The sequence below is a fragment of the Micromys minutus genome, assembly GCF_963924665.1.
Source record: "Micromys minutus genome assembly, chromosome: 1".
Lineage (NCBI taxonomy): Eukaryota > Metazoa > Chordata > Mammalia > Rodentia > Muridae > Micromys > Micromys minutus.
This window is the reverse complement of record NC_137969.1, coordinates 29660345-29683781: the sequence shown is the minus strand read 5'-3', so window position 1 is coordinate 29683781 and position 23437 is coordinate 29660345. Positions and strand designations below refer to the sequence as shown.

Sequence of the window (23437 nt, the reverse complement as noted above, 5' to 3'; positions counted from 1 at the left end):
ATCATCACTGCCATGAGGCTCCTCACAGATAGTCGTCAGGTCACCTGGGACTTTCAGCCTTCCAATAGTAAAGCTAAACTAGTTATGGTGGCTCATGTGTGCAATCCCAGTGCTCTGGAGACTAAGAAAAAAGGATCGAAGTTCAAGGCCAGCCTGAGCTGATCTCAAGGACAAAACTAAAACAGTGTGGCAGTGCATGCCTTCCATTTCAGAGGTAGATGGAGCTCTGTGAGTTCCAGACCAGCTAGAGCTACATGAGACTGTCTCAATAAAACAAAACACACACACACACACACACACACACACACACACACACACACACACACACACACAGGCCAATAGGATAAGTTCATTGGTAAAGATGCCTGCTCCTACACCTCATGACCCGAATTTGATCCTTGGAACCCATAAGGTTGTAGAAAAGAAGTCCCTCCAGCTGTCCTCTGATAACTTGTTATCACTTGTGTGTGTGTGCGTGCTTGTGTCTTATACCTGAGTGCACACACATACATTAAATAAATTTAATAAAAATTGCAACAAGCAAACCCACACACTTATGAGCTAAATAAGCTCTTCTTTAATAATGCTTCCAGCTTTGGGAAATAAATTTTGTTTAACTTATCTTTTGTGGCATTTGGGGGAATAAATCTAAGGTCTGAGGTATGCTAGGCAAGTGTTCTACCCCTGAATCTCCAGTTCACAAATCTTATTATATCACTCAACCTAATTGACAAATGAAGGGCCATGGACATCTTCCTCAGCTCAGGGACCATAGCTGTGAGGTGAGGATAACAGCCCGGTGCCTGAGCATGACGTCAGTGACCATCCTGGAAGGCCCTGGCAGGATCAGATGTCAGAAGAGCTAGGAACCACAGGATTGGGGTCCAGACTTCACAGGGACTGTGGAGAAGGAGGGAGGGTCTGTTATCCGATCTTTACAACCCAAGAAACAGCCCTGCCCTTCTGTTCGCAGGAAGAGAAGTGAAACAGAAAGCAAAACCAAGCTGAAAGCTGAGGTGAGACCAAGCTTTGACTCCCCCAGACTTTCCTCAGCTAGTGAGTGGGATAAGCCCACCCAGTGACCGTTGTGAGGATTTAATGACATGGAACTATGGCTGTGTATCAGAACAAGTCCTCACTAAAATGGGTGCCCCTAGTCACTAGTGTGTGTGAATCGCCATGAAGAATTCTAGGACCTTTTTGCTTCTTTTGTGCAACTTCCAGGCACTTGTGACAGACACTTCAGAGCAATCACCTACCTGTTCCCCTTTCAATAAGCGCCAGGTAGTAGAGATTGGTGTCTCCAGCCAGTCCTGCCTCTACGATGTCCTTAGTGAAGTGCAGCTCCTAGAACAGGAACCAGTATGAGCTGCTGCTCCTTGAAAGCCTCTGCACTGATGGCAGGGGTTGGGGACAGGAACTGAGAGGTGACATGCTCATAGTTCTACCTACCGTGTAATCTTCATGGGCAATTATCACCCACTTTACCAGTCGAGAAACAACTTTGGCAGGGAAGAGGTACTGGCAATCGCTGGTAACTGGCACAATGCCATGTTCTAAGAGAGAGCAAGGCAGGAGGCATTACAGGTAGAAATCAGGTGCCACAGCTGGGGGATTAGCAACTAGCCTGTGGCTCGGTGGAGGGCTGAGGTGGCCTTGCCACTTGTCCAGTACATGTGAAGCTCAAGAAGTGCCTGCTCATCACATGCCAGGAATAGAGGCATTCCAACCTGACATCTCCTGGGGTCAGGCCCAGCACCTGCACTCATGGTGCTTTATCCTTAATGCAGACAACGGAAGCAAAGCATGACCCTGAGGCTGTAACTAGCATCAGTGCCTCTGCAGCGTGAACTGCTAATTAGATCAAATAGCTGAGAGCACGGTTCTCTCAGCTGACCTTGACAGAAAAACCAACTGCAGTGTTCTGTGTCAGTTCCCTGCTGGTGTTTCAACAAACAAATATGCCAACAGAGGGACACTATCTGATGACAATCATCCAACCTTGACAATGCTGGCAATGCTGAGTGGGGAGCAAGGCCTGAGGGATTTGAGGTGCTGTGCTGGAGTCCACATGGAACCAAAGAACTGGCCTGGAGCCAGGGAAGAGGGTTCTTGTGTCCAGATAGGTCCTGGAAAACCAATGCCTAGCTTGACAGTGATTCTTTTGATTTACTTATTTTGTTTTTTTGAGACAGGGTTTCTCTGTGTAGCCCTAGACATCCTAGAACTTGCTCTGTATACTAGACTGGCCTCAAACTCATAGAGGTCGGCCTGCCTCTGTCTCCCAGGTGCTAGGACTAAAGGCATGTGCCACCAACACACAGCATATAGTGATTCTTTAAATTTTTTAAATTAATTTTTATTAATATGAGTATACTGTCACTGTCTTCAGACACATCAGAAGAGGGCATCAGATCCCATTATAGATGGTTGTGAGTCACCATGGGGTTGGTGGGATTTGAACTCAGGACCTCCGGAAAAGCAGTCAGTGCTCTTAACCACTGAACCATCTCTCCAGTCCTGACAGTGATTCCCTCCAAAACCTGCCCTATAAGTGTCTTGTAAATACCCATCACATTTCTACTGAATTAAGTAAAAGAATCCATGTGGCTACTACACAGGTCAGTGGTTCATGATAATCACCTGGGAACTTAGAAGAAAAGCCATGGGGCTCAACTGTACTTGGAAGTACTTGCTTAGTAGGTCTTAGGGAAAGGATAGTAGGGGGGACTCTGCATAACTACAACCAGTGAGCTGAATGTGAGCTCAGTGAATACAGGATCCCACTGTTCCTCCTCTCAGGCTATATGGGGTACCAGCATGGATTAGACTCTCATTAAATACCTGCCAAATTCATATGATTTGTGATGTATGCTCCTAGGATACGCTGCCTTGGTGGACCTGTGAACCTGTGCCCATGGCTTTGGTGTCCTCTGGGAGGGCTGACACAGAACTGATGAGTCTGCAGGGAGCTCAGACCTCTGTCTGAATGGGCCCTGCAGCTTTTCCCACTGCCACTAACATCTCCTGCTCAGTAAGGCCAGGAACACAGGTCTCCTTGATCTGTAATCAGGATTTACAAGTCCTGAGATAAAGGATGTGGTTTCTGTTCATATGATGACGGGGTGGCTGTCAGGCCCTAATCCTTGCCCCAGCTTACCCAGAGATGCGAACTGTTTGTGGAGAGCCAGGCGGGACTGCACCCTGGTCTTCAGCAGTTTCATGGTGGTCTCCATGTGGCTGGCGCTCTGTGAGTGGTCAGCCATCACTGTGTGCTAATAGTGAATGACAATAAAGGATACGTGTGAGAGCTCCCCTTTCCTTCTTCCAGGGGCTGCCATCCCCCCTGGGACCAGCCAGAATGCACAGCCATGTCCCGAGGCAGGTGCTTTTTGGGAATGGCAGTTTGCTCACTGTGGCAGGTAAAATGCTACACCTGGCAAAAAACACAAGATACCAGGGCTCCATGAATCTATGCCCAGCTTCTGAGAAAAGGCAGGCTTCGAAGGTGTCTGCCCTGGGATTCTACCCATCCTCATTTGTAGCATCCCTGCACATAAGCTCAAGGGCAGCAAAAGATGTAGCTGTGCCCTATCTGGGGCAAGACTGAGATATCTTTGGTTTAGACGGCTACACAGCTCCCATGGACAGCCAAGTCAGTTTAACACTTGAAGACTGGGTAGGGTATTTTAGTGTCCCGAGGCACTAAATGCAGGTCAGATCATAGCCTCCAAAAAAGATGTTCTGCTAGATCAAAACCATACGAAGCTATCAGAGGCCTTTCTATAATGTGTCCAGGTACCGCCCCTCAGCCAAGGAGGCGGGGTCAGAATACACACCTGGGGCTGCTCTTTGGGGAAGTGGAGGCCACCCAGCTTCTGTACCCACAAGTAGGGGTGACCTAACTCAAGTACATAGTCTCTCAAAGTCAGGATGCTGGAAATAAAAACAAGACAGAATAAAATAATGTTATGAGTTGGGAATGCAGCTCTGGAACGGCATCTTCACACAAGGCCTGATGCTCATCGCTAACACTGCATGGCCCCAGGATACACCTGCCCTGCAAACCCGTCCCACAAGCGGAAGCTGCCTAACTGCATAAGATCTCTGCCTGGAATGTATCTCCATTATTTACTTCTTTTGCCTGGAAACCCTTGTGCCAGTCATAAGGCAGATCTCGAAAAGGCGGTCGGTCTACTAACCGCTTTACTGTGCTACCCACATGCAAATCGGCTTCTAACTCTCAAACACTCAAGAGAACCAAAATGCACACATTTTGTTTTTGTTTGTTTGGTTGTACTTTTTTTCTGAACTTATGCTGAATTTATTCCTGTGCCTTAAGTTTTTGTTTCTTCAGGGATATCTTTTTCTTTTGTGCAGCATCCTCTACTGGCTTTGGAACCTTTTGTTCCTTTTCTTTGAGGATCATTCCAGGGTGGGGGAGTTGTATACAGGTTACTCTGGCCATGAGTTCTGTAAGGTTCTGCATGTCTTATGCACTTTGTTCAGTGACTAGAGAATCTACATCCAAACCCATATATCCAGCATTGCTCTGCATTTGTAAGCATGTGGAGCAAAAATTTAACATTCCTCTTTGGCCACTGACCCCATGTGTCCAACCCCCACTGTTTAGCCTAAGCACATCTACTAATTCCATGTTATGTGGCCCAATGGCAGCCATGGCTTATTTAAAGCGACATCTTTCAGACACTTCCCAGATAAATATATAACCGTGATGGCCTGCATAGTTTCACAGGTCTTTGTAAAATGAACACAAAGATTTTAACTTCTCAAGTTGCATCATTTTGTAGGGTTTCTGGGTCAGGAGATTAGTGATCTATCTTCATAGGTCACCTTAGGACACTTCCACATATTTATTATAGATACTGGGTTTTTGGTTGGTTGGTTGGTTGGGTTTTGGTGGTACTAAGGATCTACCCCACCATAGTACCACAGAGCCACAGGCCTAACACTAGTATCCCTACACTTCCCAATTGTCCATCTTCCCATGACATCCCTTTGCCTTCTACATAAGAACAGGAAGATGTCCCCTCCAGCCCCAAGGTCCTCTGGGTGGACCTAATAGGTCTCCAGATATAGTCAAAGAATCAGAAAAGGTTGAAACCCTATTTACTCACCCAACTTTATCAAACTGATACTGATTGGCTGGATTTGGAGTTTTCTTTCCATGATCTCCAGGATACAAGCAGCTCAAGACTGAGTCAGGAGACAGTAAGTCTCTGCAAAGAAAAGACTGCAGTGAGAATGCTGACCAGTGTGGAGTCTCAGAGTAGACCTGGGCATTTGAGAGTGGCAATGCACCATTCAGCTCTCAGGAAGCCAACCACCATCTTTTTGTTGTTATTGGGGTTTCTTTTGGGAGGGGGTGGTGTGTAGGGGAAATAAGATTTCTCTGTGTGGCTGGCTGTTCTGAAACTCACTCTGTAGACCAGGCTGGCCACAAAAAACTCAGAGATCTGCCTGCTTTTGCCTCTGAGTGCTGGGACTAAAGGCTTGCCCCAACACACCTGGCTCTACCACCATCTTCCACTGAATGCTTCCTGTGAGCCAAATCATTTATGTGCTTCAAGCCAGTGGACTCTTCACAAGCCTTGTGAACAGAAAGGATTATTATCCCATTTCTCAAGGTATAAACTCAAGGCTTTAAAAGATAGGACATTGAAGCTCAGGTCAGAAAGAAGAGCAATTTTTCCTTTATTTTGTGCACGTGTGTGTACTGTGGCACACAGAAGACAGTTCTCAGTAGTCACTTCTTGTCCTCTATCTTATTGAGGAAGGTCTCTCTGTTTCTGCCTGGTATAATATACTCCAAGCAATTGGGGCTGAAGGGTAAGTGATCATAGCTGTTTTTGTACAGGAGTTCTGGGAACTGCGTTCAGGTCATTGAACTGGGTACCAAGTGCTTTTATCTAAGAAGCCATCTTCCTGGCCCCTGAGAACAGGAGTCTTTAATATTTTGCTGCTTTTAAAATGATCCCTTCCAGAATTATATTGTGGGGCTGATAACATAACTCAGCTCATAAAGTGCTTGCTTGCAAAGCATGATCACCTGAGTTCAATGTCCACCATCCAAATAAACACCCAGGCACAGCAGCCAGGACACACCTATAGTCCCTGAGGAGGTGGGACTGAAGGATCCCTGGGCTTTCTGGCCAACCAGTCTAGCTGAATCTGTAGACTCCAAGATCAGTGAGACCTGTTTCAAAAGTAAGGTGGAGAGTGGCTGAGGGAAGACCCTAATGTCAAACCTTTGCTCCCCACACACATATATCTGCACATGTACACAGACACACAGACAAGTTATCTGGTAGCCAAGCACTACTTTGGAGAAGGAAAGCCAAATGAAATTATAAATAGAAATACTGCCAGAAATAATTACAGCAATAATTTTACATGATCAATTAAATTTTTATAAGTGAGCTGGACACTGAGCGCAGGTCCTTGATGATGTGATGTCTCTATATTGTACATATAGAAAGACAGTATACATCTGCAGGGCATGGTGTAGTAATTTGACAAACGAATTCAATGAGTAATGATTAGAGTAGTTAGCATTTCTACCTCTCAAAAGTTACTTATTCTTTTGGAGATAGGGTCTTACTATGTATCTTAGCCTGGAACTTTCTACACAGCCCAGCTAGAACTTGAATTCAAGAAGCAGGAGGATCTCTGTGAGTTGGAAGGTCTACATAGCAGCCAAGACTACACAGTGAGAGAGAGGTGGGGGGGGAGACAGAGAGACAGACACAGGGTGGGGAGGGCAGGGAGACAGAGAGAAACAGAGACAGACACGGGGGTGGGGGGAGACAGAGAGAGACAAAGAGACAGAAACAGAGACCTAGAACTACTCAGTGAAGGAAAATACAAGCTTTGGGCTCCCTCTGCTGGGAACAAAGTTAACTGCATCCAGCATGCCCCAGGAAACCCAAAAAACCACCTAGGCTGCAAGAAGCCTGAAGAAGCCAGGAAGCCCTCCCATCTGGCAGAATGGAAGGAGCTAGGCAGTCCGCTGCAAGAGGCACCACACCTGGGCCTCCTGAGCCTCAGGGTTCCCTCTCCAGCTGATGCTAGGATGGGGCAGTGATCCTCTAAGTGCAGGCTAGTTTACCCCAGTCTTTTCTGTCCTCTGTTCTTCCAGTCTGGACAGCAGGACAAGATTACCAATGTCAGGGCTTCCTAGGGACACTGTGGCTGCCTTACCACCAAATTAAGGACAACATTGGGGACTGAACGGAGCTGGGAAACAATATTTTAGCACTTTGGGACAAAAATGAGAAAATTTGTCAGTTTGGTCATGTTTCATACCATTCATGCATTATTGGCTGTAAAAAGCCTGGCTCTGCTCTAAATAACAAATGATTTTTATCTGCTGTGTAGTAAGAGGTCCCACAAATGTAAACCAGAGAGCACTTCTAAATTTCAGTCACTGTCAGGATTCCCAAACTTTGGGGACACAGTAACAGAAATCAATATGGCAAAGGATCCTCTGATAGCCAGAGGGGACTAGAGAACAGGGCTCTCAGCACATCCCCCTCCCACGTCTCTTCCTTCTGTCCCATACCCTGCACTGATGGGGGTAATCAGCTCCATGGTGGTCGTCACTTTGGCTTTCACTGTCATGATGTTGAGGTTCATGAGATAGTAGAAAGTCAGATGAAGCACACTGTTGTCTGCAGGAAGAGAAGAGTTCAGTTGTGAATCAAACACACAGAGGCCAGGCGTGGTGGTGCATATATTTAACCCCAGCTCTTGAAAGGCAAAGAAGCAAGAGGATCTCTAAGTTCTCAGCCACCTGTGGATATAGGAAGTTCTACAACAGGACTAAAGATGGACCAAAGTCTCCATCTCAAAAGAATAATAGAAACAAAACACCACATAAAATTAAAAATGGTCAGAGTGGCAGTTCAGAGGATAAAGTCACGTGCCACCTGATGGTCTCAGCTCAATTCCTGGGATATTCAGCAGAAAGACTCAATCCCCAATGTTCTCTGACACTGAAATATTACAGGCAAAGAGTCTCTGGCTTACTAGAGCTTTGCACAGCTTTGCACAGCTGACCACACTCTTAGGTACTATGAAGCTAAGTGAATGCAGTCAGACCTTTGCACTTCAGATCAAGCAGGACAGACAGCGGGTGCCTTTTCAGCATCTCCTTGCGTTTGTCATCCAACTGAACCCCGAGAGTGGGCCGACGCCTCTTCTGGACAAAACAAAAGCCCAAGCATGAGTCACGTGATCTCCCTTTGCATCTCTACCTCCCAGAGTCTCAGCTAGCCCACTGCCATGTTCTTGTCCCCCCAGACACTTATTCAACACTCCTCCTTTTGCTTTTAGGTCTTGAAAACATCATATTCCCACAACAGAAAATGGGCTCACCGTGGTCTGCTCCTCTTCAGCGTCTGAGTCGCTCTCATCATCTGAAGCCGCACAGAGAAGGCAGTGAAAAGAGAGGTAACTGCAGAGGCAGTCTGATAACAAACCTCAACCTTTGTATGAGTTCTTCAAATAAGTACTGAGTTAACTAGCTACTTCTTACTTGGTATAGAAAATAACATGGAAAGAAAGAATGACTTATAATCCTAGCAGCCCTGGCTTTGTGTGTGTGGAAACATGTGCGTGCAGAAGCATGTACTCGCGTGAACTCGCCCACCTGGGTGCACGAGGCCAGATATTGTACTCTGGATGCACTCGGTCACTTCTCCACCTTATTTTTGTTCTTTGGAAACAGGGCCTATGTAGACCTGACTGTCCTGGAACTCACTTTGTAGACCAGGCTAGCCTCAAACTTACAGAGATTTGCCTGCCTCTGCCTGCCAAGTGCTGAATTAAAGGCATGCACCAGCTGTTTTATTTTGAGGAAGTCTTTCACAGAGCTGGACATTCCTGCTAGAGGGGCTGGCCAGCCAGCTCCTGGGATCTGCCTTTCTCTACCCCCAACACTGAAGGTAAGAGCATACCCTGTCATACCCAGGTTTGTGTTTTGTTTTGTTGATGTGGGTGCTGGGGATCAGAACTCAGGTCTTCATGTTTGTGCGGCAAGCACTTTACCTGAGAAGCCATCTCCCCAGCCTCCAGTCCTGGTTTCCAAAGGTCTTTTGAATGTCATTTTCATGCAGCATAAAGCCCTTTTTTGGAGATAGTTTTAAAAGCAGCATAAGTAACAATGGCTGCTGATATAATTAGAGGGCTGCTGGGTGCAGAAGACAAGACCATTCTTTCATGTAATCTACACAATGATTCTATATGAGAATTTGTCTTTCTTTTGGAGGTACAACAGGGCAACACTGAGACATCTCAATATGTCATCTCGGCTGGCCTGGAGGTTGCTTTATTGACCAATCTGGGTTTAAATCACTGTAAATTTTCCCACCATACCTCCAGAAATCAGGGATTGTGGGAATCCACCTATAACCAGCTACCAGTTACCTTTTACAATGGGTCAAAAACACTACCTGCCTTTCTTAGGGTCAAAGTGCTCCTGGGTGCTAGAGGGTGGCAGGACTGAAACCCAAGGCTACATGTGGTGACTGGGAACTGAGTTCTCTTGGGCCTACCCTGAATTGACATAAGGTCAAGCCTCCTGTTATATCACACCAGTCCAGCTATATCTCAATCACCAAGACCTCAGCCGTGACTGGGTATCCTTGGTGAATATCCCATTCACCATGTTACCTTGGGAGTCCTCAGGGGGCTTGAAAAGAGCTTTGGCTTCGTCCACACTGCCTTCAATCGCCACGGACAACGTCTTATCTAGAGGTGAGAAAAGGCCTCTTGGAAAAGCTGCTGGAGAGGTTGCTGAGTACAAACCAACTCTGCAGCTTCACCTCTCTTATACCTCCCCAGCTCCTTCCTGAGTGCGAGAACAAACACTCCAAGACATAGCACCTAAAATCTTTTCTCTATGGTTGCTAAGAACAGATAATTCAGAGCACTGCTTCCCAGCTAAACATCTCTGGGACTGTGCAAAACCAAGAAACATAGACCCAGGGTTTGTCATCCCACAGGACTCTTCCACCAGCTATCCTAAGAAAGTTCACACCAAGAAGACAGCACCGGTCCCCATCCCAGAGATGATGGGTCACCTCTGTAAAAAGTTCAGTATTCTGCATGTCACCAAGCACCTGGCCTGCCTTATCTCATCTTATTGGGGAGCAGAGAAGAGCAGATAGGAACATGGATGCTACAGCCTAGTCCCAGACCTGAGTAAATTCCTGTTCCACTCATTACTGAATTTGTGACCTGGCAGATAAACTTACTAACTTGAAGCTCAGTTTCCATGTCTATAAAAGAGAGACCTGGAAATTAGTAGTGCTGAGCGACAGGAAACCAATGAACTAAGGGTTACATTTTTAGATACATTAATTTTGGGGGTGAGAAATGTAGCACAAAAGAGCACATGGTTAACATGCATAAGGCTGTGGCTTTGATCCCAAGCACCACAAAATAAGTAAATCAATATACTCTAAAGTCTCAGGTTGTGTGAGGCATACATTAGAATACATGTGTAGAGAAACTTGGTACTCATGAAGTAACAAACCACACTCAGGAAATGGAGCAGAGTCAGAGTCCACTTCAGGTTGACTGGACTTGAGCTCGTCTCTCGAGCACTCAGGACAATCTGCTCCACTCTGCCTAATGTGTCATGAGTAGTCTCTCGGTATGTTTCTGTGGAACTCTGGGATCCTACTGCTGTGGGCAAGTGCAGCACTCTAGTTTCTCTGCCTTCTTCCTTCCTGACAGTAATGAGACATCGAATTGGGCCTAAGCTACACCCAGTTCCTGCTCCTCTGACTTAGGGGTAAGAATGTCACAGAACCCTGAAACCCATTTGCCCAACAACACTTTGAAGAAGGAGGGAAGACTTCTCCCAACAGCCACCTACTGCTTTATGTCTGGAAACCGCCCCATCCCAAGCAAGCAAGAAAGTGTCTTGAGGACCAAGTTCACCCTCCACATGCCAGGCAGTCACTGTACCACAGTCACCGTCCTTACCCACAACAGCCTTTAATAGTTTAGTCTTGAATTCTACAGGAAAACAGAAGTGCAAACAGTAGAACTTTAAACACAAGAGAGTTACTCACCCTGTCTAGGGGGCTGGGAGGAGGGTTTCATATGAGCTGATGATGACAACGGAAGAGAGCAAGGGGGGAGGAGGAGACAGACGGACCAAGGAGACACAAGAAAAGACACAGTAATGTCCTAGTGCCATGGCTGGGCCAGGGCATGCACAGGAACAGTGTATGTCTGTCTGATGCCATGGGATAAGGTGTGAACAAGAAAGAAAAGTTTAGTGCTAAGTGAAAGCTGTGCTGGGCAGAGCAAAAACTTTAAAATCCTCAGCAGAGTCGAGGCTGTCCTGAGTGGCCAGGGGTTCATCCTCTCACTGGGAGATGCACCATAAATCATGCAGGCTGTTTCAGGCCTGGGGAAGCCTGGGAGTGCTGCCTAGGACCCCAGTTCACCAAGCACCCACCCCCAAAAACACAACAGGAGACGATGATCGACCTGCCAGGTGTATCTTGAGGGAGTGAGCGTGTGAGAGTGGACATAGGCGGCCTCATAAAGATCCAAAGCCGTTCCTAACATGCCATCACATTAGTCACACCTCAGACTAGCTGGTGTAGCAGCCACACTGAAGGTACAAAGGGGAGGCAGCATCTGCCACCTCAGGGCTCTTGGGCAAAGCTGGGGAGCTCTCCTGGCAGGCAGTCCTTCCTCACTATGGCCGCTTCTCCCATCGCCCCCTCCCTGCCCAGCCCCCATACTCACCACAGGCCTGCCCATATGCAGTGGCCTGCACAAAGAGCACATAGAGGGGAGGCGGCAGGTGCCGGGCAGTCTCGTACTGCTTGTGTGCCTGGTCAAACGGCATGAACAGGTATTCTTGCACTGGCAGGGAAGCCTGCAAGCAACGGAAGATTTTTAGTCTGCTCACATGGAGGCTTTGTGACTATTTCTTTACCCTTTTCGCTGCACTGGAGACTGAGTCCAGACACTTGAACATGTGAGGCAAACATTCTATTACTGAGCTCTGTCACCTAGCAGCTAGTATTTATTTACAAAAATGATACATAATAAACTAGTAGAACTATGGTGAAACAAAAGCTCAATATAAAAATATACATTTTATAACAGCAAGAGAGTAAGAAAATGGAATTATGAAAAAATGTCACTCACGTATTTCTGACAGAATCAGAAAACATCAAAGAGCTGAAAGTGTGACTCAGTTGCAGACAAAACGAAAAAGAAAGGGGCAGAGGGAGGATGGAAAGAAAGGAAAAGAGTAATGTGTCACACTCACCATCACAAGTCCCTGGTGAAATGAAAAATACAAGACAAAAAAAAAGCAGGGACATCCAGATGAGTCAGCAGGGACATGCACTTGCTACCAAGCCTGCTGGCCACATGGTGGAGGGGAAACTGATTCCCGAAAGGTGTTCTCTGACCTCCACCTTCATGACACACACACAACACACATACACACAAACACACAAATATACAAATAACAACTTTAAAGACAACCGCCAGACTGGCTAAGACTAGGAGCAATGGCAGTTTCAAGCACTGGCAAGGATTCTGATGGATGTCAAGTTCCACTGTAGGAATACCTGTCAATCTGCGCGGTCACTTTAGGAAATGGTATCAGAGGCTGCCAAGCTAAATGCACGCACAGAAGAATCTACATGACCCAGCAGTTTTATACCTAGGTACACACTCCACAGAAATGTGTACAGTTGAGGACCAAAAGACATGTATAACAATACTCAAAGGTACATTAATTATAACAGATCCAATCTGGGAATATCTGAAATCAAATTATTACAAAAAACAAACAAACAAGAAAAAAAAAAAAACTTGATACTCAAGAGTAACACCGATAAATTTTAAAAATACCACTGGGCAAAAGAAACCAGACACCAAAGAGTTTATATGATTCTTTTTATATAAAACTCAGATCCAGAGAAAGTTAGTCTATGACGTTAAAAGCCAAAATAATGGTTACTGAGGGGCAGGAGAATGTAGTGTCTGGGAGCTGGAAATGAAAAAACAGGGCCCGGGCTAGAAAGACGGCTCAGCAGATAAGGGCACTGGCTGCTGTTCTATTCGTCCTGGGTTCTGTTCCCATGGGTAACATGGTGGCTCACAACCACCTATAACTCTAGTTCCAGAAAAATCAACCCCTTCTGATTTCTCAGGGTACCAGGTACATATGTGGTGCACATACATTTATGAGGCAAAACATTCATACACACAACATTTTTTTTAAAAGTTATAGTCTTGATCTTGAATAGTTATCTAGATGTGTTCACTAAATAAGCGGTCACCTAGCTATACATAAAGTATTATATGCTTTTCTATGTAAAGTTGCTGGTATTATTCTTTGGTGATGGGGAATGAACCTAGTACTTCTGGATACTAAGCATGCAATCTTCCACTGAATTGCATTTCAAGCCTCCACTTCCAAGAAATTAAGAATTTTATATTTTAAGCCAAGCAAGATGGCACACACTTTTAATCCTGGCTCTTAGGAGGCAAGAGAATTTCTGTGAGTTCATGCTATGTAGTGAGACCCTGTATCAAAAACAAAAACAACAACAACAAAAAAAACCCACTAAACTTTTTTTAATTTAAATTTTATTTTTCTTTTATGCATATGGATGTTTTGTCTGCATGTGTGTCAGTGCATGTCCACAGAGGCCAGAAGAAGGTACCGGATCCCTAGAACTGGAGTTACAGATAATTGTGAGCTGCTGTAAGTGCTCTGAAAATTGAACCTGGTCCTCTGAAGAGCAGCCAGTGTGTTTAACCACTAAGCCATTTTCCTACCCCAAAGTCATGACTTTTTAAAAAAAAGAGAATCAGGTCTACCTATGTTGCCCAGGATGGTCTCAAACTCATGACCTCAAGTAATCCCCTTCCTTAGTTGTTGGGGCTACAAACATACATACCCAGACTTATTTTTAAAATAATGTATGTATGTATGGAATCAGAAAATGAATTCAAGGGGCTATGGAGATGGCTCCATCAGTAAAGTGCTTGCTGCTCAAGCATGAGGGCCTGAGTTCAGATCCCAGCAACACATGATGACAAGACTGCAATCCCAGCTGCTGGTCAGTTAGTCTAGCCAATGGGTACACTCCTGTATCAATGAATAAATGAGGCCTACAGAAGACACAGGTGCCAGTCTCTAACACATATGAACACATACACAGATACACACCACACGCAAAGATAAAAAAGAAAAGAACTGGTCTTGAAGGGGCACATCTCTAATCCTAGCACTCGGGAGAAACAGGCGGGTGGATCTCTGTCAGGAGCCATAACATAACAAGCTAATAACTAGCTGGTGATCAGGACACAATCATTAAGTAACAGTACACCCGTTTAGAGCAGATCTCTGCAGATCTATGAAGATGTACTGTCTTGCAGTAATGCTATATGGACATATAAATAACTTAAGTCTTAAGGATGATCCTATAAGAATTCCTAAACTTATAACTGATTATTGAGCTCTTTTATAGTGAGACTGCCATTAGGTCATTTCTGATAGCCAAAACTGCAATGAGAACTCTGCCAGTCTCCCAAGTGACACCAGCTAATTACTCTTAGATGGTAACCAGACTTTCTCCTACTCAGAGCACATTCCAAGAGGTTGGAAAACATGTACACTCATACAGATTGATTCTATACATGTTAAGTGGAAGCTTTTCAAATGCCAGAGAGCCATCCACTTTTCTTCCCCAGCTCCTGAGGTTCTGGGTGAATCAACTACAAGGAACCAAGTTTAAATGCCTAGGGACAGCAAGCTGGTGAGGAACCTGAAAGCGATGGATAAACAACAGTCCAGGCGTGTGAGTGGGAAAGCCCAGAGTGTGGTAGATTCTGTGGCAGGTCTGTGGTAAAGCAGAGCCACACTCACCTGCATGATGCTGTTGAGGCGAGGCTGGAGGCTGCTCAGATACTCCTTCTTCACCTCAATCTCCTTGAGGATCTTCTCCTTGTTGGACAGACATTCTCGGTACTTCTCTGCCAGCCTAAAGGGGCACACAGGGCACTGTCAGGAATGTCTGCAGGGATAGCAAAACATACCTGCTCACTCTCAGACCCACTGAAACAGCTGACTATTCTAATGACAGCCAGCACTGACTATATGACAAGCCCTTTAGTAAGTTCCATACAAGCACTATCATACTTAGTAAATACATAAATCCTCACATATATTGACTTAAAACTATTTTATTTTGTGGGGGTGGGGGTGGGGTAGGGCAGGGAGAGGATCCCTCTGTTATACTTGTGTGTGGAGATCAGAAAACAACTTACACTAGTCAGTTCTTTCCTACCATGTGGTTTTTAGGGATCAAACTCAAGTTGTAGTGAGAATTATAGCAAGCCAAGGGGAACAAGCCAGTACACAGCATTCCTCCACTGTTTCTGCTCCAGTCAGACTCCAGCTTCCTGCTCTGTGTTCCTGCCTGGCTTTCCTCAGTGAGAGTGTGAGCTGAGGGTCTTCCCTGAGTTGCTTTTGGTCATGGTGTTTCATCACAGCAAGAGAAGCCCTAACTAAGACAAGCAGCAAAGGTATTTAGGAGTTTAAGATGTGGCTCAGTTGGTAGAGCGCTTGCCTAGCACCACAGAAATTCAGATGTGATGGTGAACATCTAAATCCTAGCATCAGAGGTGTGGGGGGGGAGAACAGAAGTGCAGAGCCACCCTTGACAACAATGTACGTTTGGGGAAAGGCACTTGCTCAGCAAGCATAAAGGCCTGAGATCAACCCTAGAAACTCAAGGGAAGGTGGGAGGAGAGAACTAATTCCACAGTACACACACACACACACACACACACACACACACTTTAAATACATGAACTCTCTAAAAGCAGGCAGCAGCACTCTCTTGGCTTGGGTCTTATACTACCTAAGGAGAAAGCCAGCAAGCACAAATGTTCACCTCTCTTCTTGACTGGGGACACACAGTGACCAGTGGCTTCTCTTTCCCCTCAGTTGCTTGTTAGGGTATTTTGTCAGAGTCACAAGGAAAGTGACTAGTACACTTAATAAACAAACAAATGGGTTTCACTGTGAAATATTCATGAGTATTTATCATTCTATCTTGTCACCCTGACTGCTTTTCCCCATGTCTCTCCCCATTTCTTACTTACCTCTATAATCTGTGTGTAAAGTGTGTGTACATGCACATAAACGTGTGTGTGTGTGTGTGTATACTCATCCATGAGAGCACATGTAGAGAGCAGTGGTCAATCCAACTATCTTTCTTCATTATTCTCTGTCTAGTTTTTGAGGCAGGGTCTCTCACTGAACCTGAAGCTCACTACATAGGCTGGCTGGCTAGAAATGTCATGGGAGGGGCTGGAGAGATGGCTCAGTGGTTAAGAGCACCGACTGCTCTTCCAGAGGTGCTGGAAGGTGGCTCACAACTATCTGTAATGAGATCTGATGCCCTCTTCTGGTGTGTCTGAAGACAGCTCCAGTGTACTTATATATAATAAACAAGTAAACCTTTAGAAATGTCATGGGAGCTACCAGTTTCTACATCTCGGACTCATGGCACTTCACCCAGCTTTTTCACATGTACTTGGGGTCCAAATTCAGGGCCAGAGCCTTGTACAACAAGTACTTTACCTATTGAGGCACCTTCCAGTGCAGATTCCCCCCCTTGCAGTGTTGGGCATTGAGCTAAGAACCTTGTACATGGTGGGCAAACATTCTACCACTGAGCCACATACCATCACCTCCAACTTCTTACTGATAACCTTATAACGGTCATAAGCCCACATGAAAGAGGTCAGTCAAGTTTGAATAATATAGGATGAATTAATAAGAAAGTAAGATTTGGTCCTGGAGACTATTCGGCCTAATCCTGGGTCATGACCAAGCACCGTCACTGTGAGATTAGCCAGGCCTGGAAGGAAAAAGCTCCACCTTTTCCGCTGCTCCAGCTCCCAGTCCAAACGTGCCAGTGTCTGTTGGTGAGGGTCGCCCATGGTGATCTCTGCCTTGCTGATGTTTGGTGGAGCCTCTGAATAAAATTCCTCTAAACTGACCAAATCAATTTCTTCATGCTTTGACCTACAAACAAAAATGAAGTTCTCAGGCAGCCATTTTCAGAACCCCAAACTGTGAGTTACCAGTGACATAACACAAGGTCATTTGTGCAGCTCAACCTATTTATCCACAAATCAGCTGAAGGTTTGAGATGGATGCTTAATGAATTTACAAACGTCTCCTGGCTAAGAGACTCAGAATCCCAAGACACATCACCATGGAAGAATAAACCTAAGAGTCTACACATAACTTAAAACATTTTCACTGTATAAGATGAGAAAAAGCAGGCTTGGCAGAAGTAGAAGTGAACAAAATCTAGAAGCTTTAAATTTTGCTTGTTTGGAGAAAAGATGATTCTCTGCAGGGTTAATGTCACAAGTGTTCATGCCATGGCCACATAAGTATCACAGCTGTACATGCTGGCCTCACCTCTGGCCTCGCCTCACCAAGTTCTTCAAAGATGGGTGCTTTAGTCTGTTGAAACCTATTACCTTTTATTATATATATTATATAATTTACATATATTTAATTCTTCCATTTTTTCAATTTGTGGGGTTTTTTTTGGGGGGGTTAATTATTGTTTTGTTTTTTCAAGACAGGTTTCTCTGTTAGCCCTTGGTGTCCTAGAACTCACTCTGTAGATCAGGCTGGCCTCAAATTCACAGAGCCTCTGCCTCCCAAGTGGTGGGATTAAAAGTGTAAGCCACCACTACCAGGTTCCTTTCCCTTTTTCAAGTGTGTCCGAGATTACAGAGCTAGTGAGAGTCAGCGGCTGCACACTGACTGCAGAGCCCACAGTCCGTCTTTGTGGCCACTGCCTGCACTCATTATGGTCTAGCTCGGCCAACCTGCATGAAGCAAAGATTACAGAGGAGGGTGTGACATGCTTTTATGCTGTTTTTCTACATTCTCAACTGTTATACTTTCAAAAACAGCACTGGAGTGGGAGCCACATTACTTTTTCAGTGGGGCAAGTAGGTATTGGTATTCTATGACACAGAGGTGAATAAATCGTTGAGGAGAAAAACTACTTTTACCAAGTGCTGAGCTCAAACCTCAAAAGGGGCTGAGAGGCTTCCATGGTTCTTTGTGTCGTCTGAAATGACTGCTTGAGGTTCTCCACTCGAAGTGATGGCTCACACCGAGCCATGGAAGAACAGGCATTACCACAGACTGGTGAGTCAAACCCTGTCCTCCCGAACTCACTTGAACTCCAGACACTTGGTGATCTCTTTCTGCAGGTGCATCACTTCGTAGAGCAGGTTCTGTAGCTGCAGGTGGTAGGCATCAACTTTCTGCTTGGCCTGAAGGGAGAGTGAAGTGAGCAGAGCAATCTGGGGTGGGACTGGCCATCAGCAAAGTCAGAGAAGGGGCAAAGGGTGAGTTAGAAAGGGACAGACAGGAGGTTTATTAAACTCTACCTCGTGGGTCTGATCTCTTCCTTTCTTTAACCTGATATGGGCTAATCGGTTAAGCTTCTTTAGAGTCATGAAATGCACACAGCTCTGGATTCTTCGTTCTTCAATTTCAATGGCCTGTGCACAAAGAGACTGGTAAGGCCACTAACAGACACCAAGCCCACCCCATGCACGGCCATCAGCAGAGTCTAACGGGAGCCCGGAACAGTGAGAAATGTCATACAAGAAAATGAAAGGGTTAGGCTAAGCATGATAATCCCAGTAATGAGGAGGCAGAGGCAAGAGTTCAACCAGCCTGGTCTACACTGGGAGTTTCAAGACCAGCCAGCGCTACATAGTCTCAAAGGAAAAAGAAAGGGAGGAAGGGGGGATGACAGAAGGGAGGAGGGATGGGATGACGATATAAAGTTTGGTTATAATACTAAATAATACTAACACTACAGAACATAACTATCTTAACAATGAAAACAAGACTGCTGGGAAAAAGCGAATTCTTCTTTAAATCACCTGTCTAGTTTTTAGACACATTGTTTAGTTTTACATCTGCCTGAGTAATGCGTTTAACATCCATGATAATTTTATTTTGGGCTCTATGACTTATTAGCACTTCTCAACACTCAGCAAAATGACTGCATGTAAAAATATTAAGTCAATAATATCAAATTATATTTTTTAAAAAGTATCTTGTACTTTCATTATTATAATGGAAATGGGGCTGTTATGACAAATTCTGACAAATTAAAGGCAGACCTCTGGTGCTTCTGGACCCCAACCCCGAATTGCAGAAGGAGCCCTAGGTTGCAGACATATGAGATTTAGTGTGCCTGTCCTTTCTCCTTACCACATCCTTGCTGCCCTTGCTCTTCAGGTCCTGGATCTCAGCCATCAACCTTTGTAGCTCCTGGCAAGTGTACTTGTACAATTCATAGTCTCTGCCAGGGTCCCGCAGGTCAACCTCAGCCTCCTCACTGTAGTATCTGCCTTCCTGTGAAGGCAAGAAACGAGGTTATGGGTGAGGGTCTCCCTGCCAGTATCAGGGACAGGAAGAATAAAAACCTTCATTATGTAAGAACATTACAATTGCCAGGGTGTGGTCAGTCTGGGCTACACAGTGATTCCTGGCCAAGTAGACAATACAATCAAACACCCACACATGTGGTAACACACATACACATACAAAAAATTAAAAAACACTATTAGCCAGGCCTTGTGGCATAATCCTGTAATTGCAGCACTTGGGAGATTGAGGCAGGGTGATGTTAACTTCAAGTCAGCTTGATCTACAGCACAGACCTATCTCAGAAAACAAGCAAATTAGCAATGCTGTGATCAGTGCCAAAAGAAAAAAAATCTCTACAGTATTCTTGATTTCCTGAAACTAAGGGAAATGCTGTTGTTTTGTTTTTCTATTTATTTATTCTGTCCATAAATTCCCATTTACATGTACAGAACTCATCCTAAGGATCTGGAGCAACAGTGAGGTGATGAAGAGCACCTGCTGATCTTGCAGAAGACCCAGCTTCAGTTCCCTACATAGTTGCTAAACTCCAGTTCAAGGGAACCAGCGCCCTCTTCTGTCCTCTGCAGGCACTGCACACAATGATGTGCTTAAAATACTCAAAGGGGGAAAAAACCCAAAACGTATACACACAAGGACAAACATTTTTTAAAAAATGAGCTCTGGGTTGTAAAAGAGGACTTATTTCCTGCACTTGTTTAGAAGTTACTGCCTACAAGTTAAATAAACAAGCGCTAAAAGTAATGTCTCTCGATACAAGGTTCTAATTCAGGGCCTTGCACTGTCTGAAAACAGTCTCTACCACTAAGCTACGCACAAGCCCATGTTGCTTTTTAACTTAAACTGATTTGTTTCCTTAGTCTACTTCAAAATAACAAGCAAGCCAGTTGTGATGGCACACACCAGTAATTCCAGTACATCCAGATGATGATCCAAGATGATCTTAAGTTTTGGGTTAACCTGGACTACATAGTGAAACCCTGTTTCAAAACAACAACAAAAACCCATCAGAAACCAACTAGCCTGGGGCTGGAGTGAAGGCTCAGGAGTTAACAGCAACCAGCGCTCTTCTAAAGAACCTCGGTTCAATTCCCAGCACCCACATGGGGGCTTACTACTATTTGTAACTCCAGGTCTATCTAGGGATTCAATGTCCCCTTCTGGCCTCCAGGAGCACTGCATGCATGTGGTACACAAACATACATGTAGGAAAAACATCCATATGCATGATTTTTTTGTAAAAGTTGCTAAACAATGGTTAAGAGCACTGACTGCTCTTCCAGAGGTCCTGAGTTAAAAAACCCAGCAACCACATGGTGGCTCACAACCATCTGTAATGAGATATGATGCCCTCTTCTGGTGTGTCTGGAGACAACTACAGTGTACTTATATATAATGAATAAATAAATTTTTAAAATGACTTAAAAAGTCATCTATTTGTCTATATAGCTTCACAACAACATCACTACAAGACAGTACATCTTCATAGATCTGCAGAGATCTACTCAAAAGAGGTGGGCTAATATCTAGTGATTATTATATATGCTTAAAGAATTGCTAAACAACCAAAACAGCTAGGTTATACAAAAAAGAGCAGAAACTCAAGGTCACCCTCAGCTACATACCAAGTTCAAGGCTAACTGGGTTATCTGAGACCCTGTTTCAACAAACAAACAAACAAAAATCCTACATGTTAAGTCATGGATCAGCTTAACAGATTCCAAGAGAGAGAAATAGATAAAAGAGAATCCTGGGCACAGAAGTCCTGTGGACACAAGCCTCTGGCACCAAAAATGAGTTCTCTGGGAATATCTGGAGCTGTGCAGTCAGTGCACACATAGGCAATCTGGGAATAGCGTGCTTGGACACACTCTCTGTGCAAATATCCAACAGGCCAGTGCTTTAGGCTAATGCTCATCTTTTATCAAATCGTGGGAATTCTAGTCATCTGGTTGGTATGGGCAGCCAGAAGTGCGTTTCAGTACACGTGGCCCTGAGCTCCTCCACACTCACAGGCAGTTCTTTGGCCACAGACTGCAGTTTGCCAGCAGCATGGAATCTTACCTGTTCCGTGTCAGACCGATTCCGCTTCCCTTCAGTTGGGGCTCCATCACTACGAATCACTTTGGGTTTCCGTTTTTTACTGGATTCTGATGACATTGTGTTTCCAGGTCAGAGAGCTGCTAAGGAGAGAAAGCTTCTAAGGACTTCTCTCCCACAGAGAAATGAAGAGATGGCTCAGCAGTTAGAAGCACTTGTTGCTTTCCCGATGAACTAGGTTTGACTCCCTGCATTCATCTAGAACTAAGCTCCAGGGCATCTGATCCCCTCTGACATCTGAAAGCACCAACTATACATGTGGTGCACAGATATACATGTAGGAAAAACACACATACACATAAATATTTTAAAAATAATTTAAAAATACATTATATGAAAAATTCAAAGAATTAATAAAAGTAATTTAAAAAAGAGAAAGAAAGGGCTACTGACTTTGATCTAAGCACTTTATGGAGATGTACACACTTGGTTGCTTTACACAGACATTCAGATAAGAACCACTACCATCGAGCTAGAGAGATGGCTCAGTGGTTAAGAGCACCAACTGCTCTTCCAGAGGTCCTGAGCTCAAATCCCAGCAACCACATGGTGGCTCACAACCATCTGTAATGGGATCTGATTCCCTCTTCAGTGTGTCTGAAGATAGCTACAGTGTACTCATATACATAAAATAAAATCTTAAAAAAAAAAAAGAACCACGACCATCTGTACCATCTCACAGATGAGAAAAGCACGGCTTAGAGAGGTGATGCTTTACCAAGGCTGCACAGCTAGTGTAGGCCCATCTGATGCTACCCCACTACTTATGGCACCTGCAGTACTGCATCACCCAGTCTCACCAGCATCCCTGCTGCCTCCCTGTCTGGCTCTAATATGCAAATAAAGAAGAGCTAGGCGCTGTGGCACGTCTTTAATCTCAGCACTAGGGTGACAGAGGTAGGAAGATCTCTGAGTTCCAGGCCAGCCAAGGCTATATAATGAGGCCCCATCTCAAAAAACAAAAACAACAGAAGAAGCAAAACTAAGTAAAGAACAAAGTCTATGTTTTAAGAGGTTCCTCCTATTGTCACCCCAACTTCCAAGGGGGGTAGTTTTGTCCAACAACTTCATTCTTGTTTCATCTGAAATTAAATGAACAACAGCCCTTCGGGGCTTGTAGGAGCACTGATATATAAAGTACATCGCTGAGGGTGATGAACGTGGTTTGGGGCGATACCTGAATAATCACATTATGCTAAACACCAGAGGACAGGTTAATCTGCCTTGCCTTCTCTTCGGAATGTAGCTCGTGCTGCCTTCAAACCGGAGACCTTTCTGCCTCAGCCTTAACAGTGCTAAGATTATAGTTATGGCTCCCAATGCTGTGCTACCATTTTTCTGGCCAACTGCCATGGCGTATGCCTTTAATCTCAGCACTATAGGAGTAGGGAGCAGGGAGCAGAGGCAGGTGGATCTTTGTGAGGTTGAGGACAGCCTGGTCTATGTAGTGAGACATCATCTCAAACAACAAAAATCACAAACAAAACATCTAATTGCTTCAAGTTTCCTAGTTTATTGTTAACATTTACAAATGCCAAGGTTCTTGTAAGAAATGGAGTTTCAGGTTGGAGAGATGACTCAACTCTGACTGCTCTTCCACAGGTTCCTGCTGCAATTCCCAGCATCCACATGGCAGCTCATAGCTGTCTGTAACTCCAAAATCTAACACCTCACACAGACACACACGCAGGCAAAACACCAATGCGCATGAAATAAAAAGAATTTAAAAAATAAAAGAAATGGATTCTCTCTGAGCCTTAGACAAGGAAACCAAGACAGAATTTATTTTAAAAGATGTTCTCATCATACTATGTA

General features: G+C 44.8%; 1 protein-coding gene across 2 annotated transcripts in view; it reads right to left on the bottom strand.

The window, feature by feature from the left end:
* THOC5 (THO complex subunit 5) overlaps positions 1-23437 on the bottom strand; it is a 30487-nt gene that overhangs the window by 5444 nt on the left and 1606 nt on the right. Inside the window, exons 2-18 of one of the 2 annotated variants that reach the window (XM_080940990.1) lie at positions 21587-21702; positions 19346-19489; positions 18508-18621; positions 18293-18390; positions 16964-17110; positions 14942-15056; positions 11791-11923; positions 11103-11138; positions 9694-9771; positions 8398-8438; positions 8122-8221; positions 7583-7691; positions 5139-5240; positions 3840-3936; positions 3161-3275; positions 1453-1556; positions 1260-1347 (exon numbers count right to left, since the gene is read on the bottom strand). In XM_080940990.1, coding sequence (XP_080797116.1) covers positions 1260-1347; positions 1453-1556; positions 3161-3275; positions 3840-3936; positions 5139-5240; positions 7583-7691; positions 8122-8221; positions 8398-8438; positions 9694-9771; positions 11103-11138; positions 11791-11923; positions 14942-15056; positions 16964-17110; positions 18293-18390; positions 18508-18621; positions 19346-19489; positions 21587-21682 — 1717 coding nt within the window. In that variant the 5' untranslated portion in view covers positions 21683-21702. The remainder of the gene's footprint in view (positions 1-1259; positions 1348-1452; positions 1557-3160; positions 3276-3839; positions 3937-5138; positions 5241-7582; positions 7692-8121; positions 8222-8397; positions 8439-9693; positions 9772-11102; positions 11139-11790; positions 11924-14941; positions 15057-16963; positions 17111-18292; positions 18391-18507; positions 18622-19345; positions 19490-21586; positions 21703-23437) is intronic. The other variant, XM_080940991.1, reaches the window with a different exon arrangement.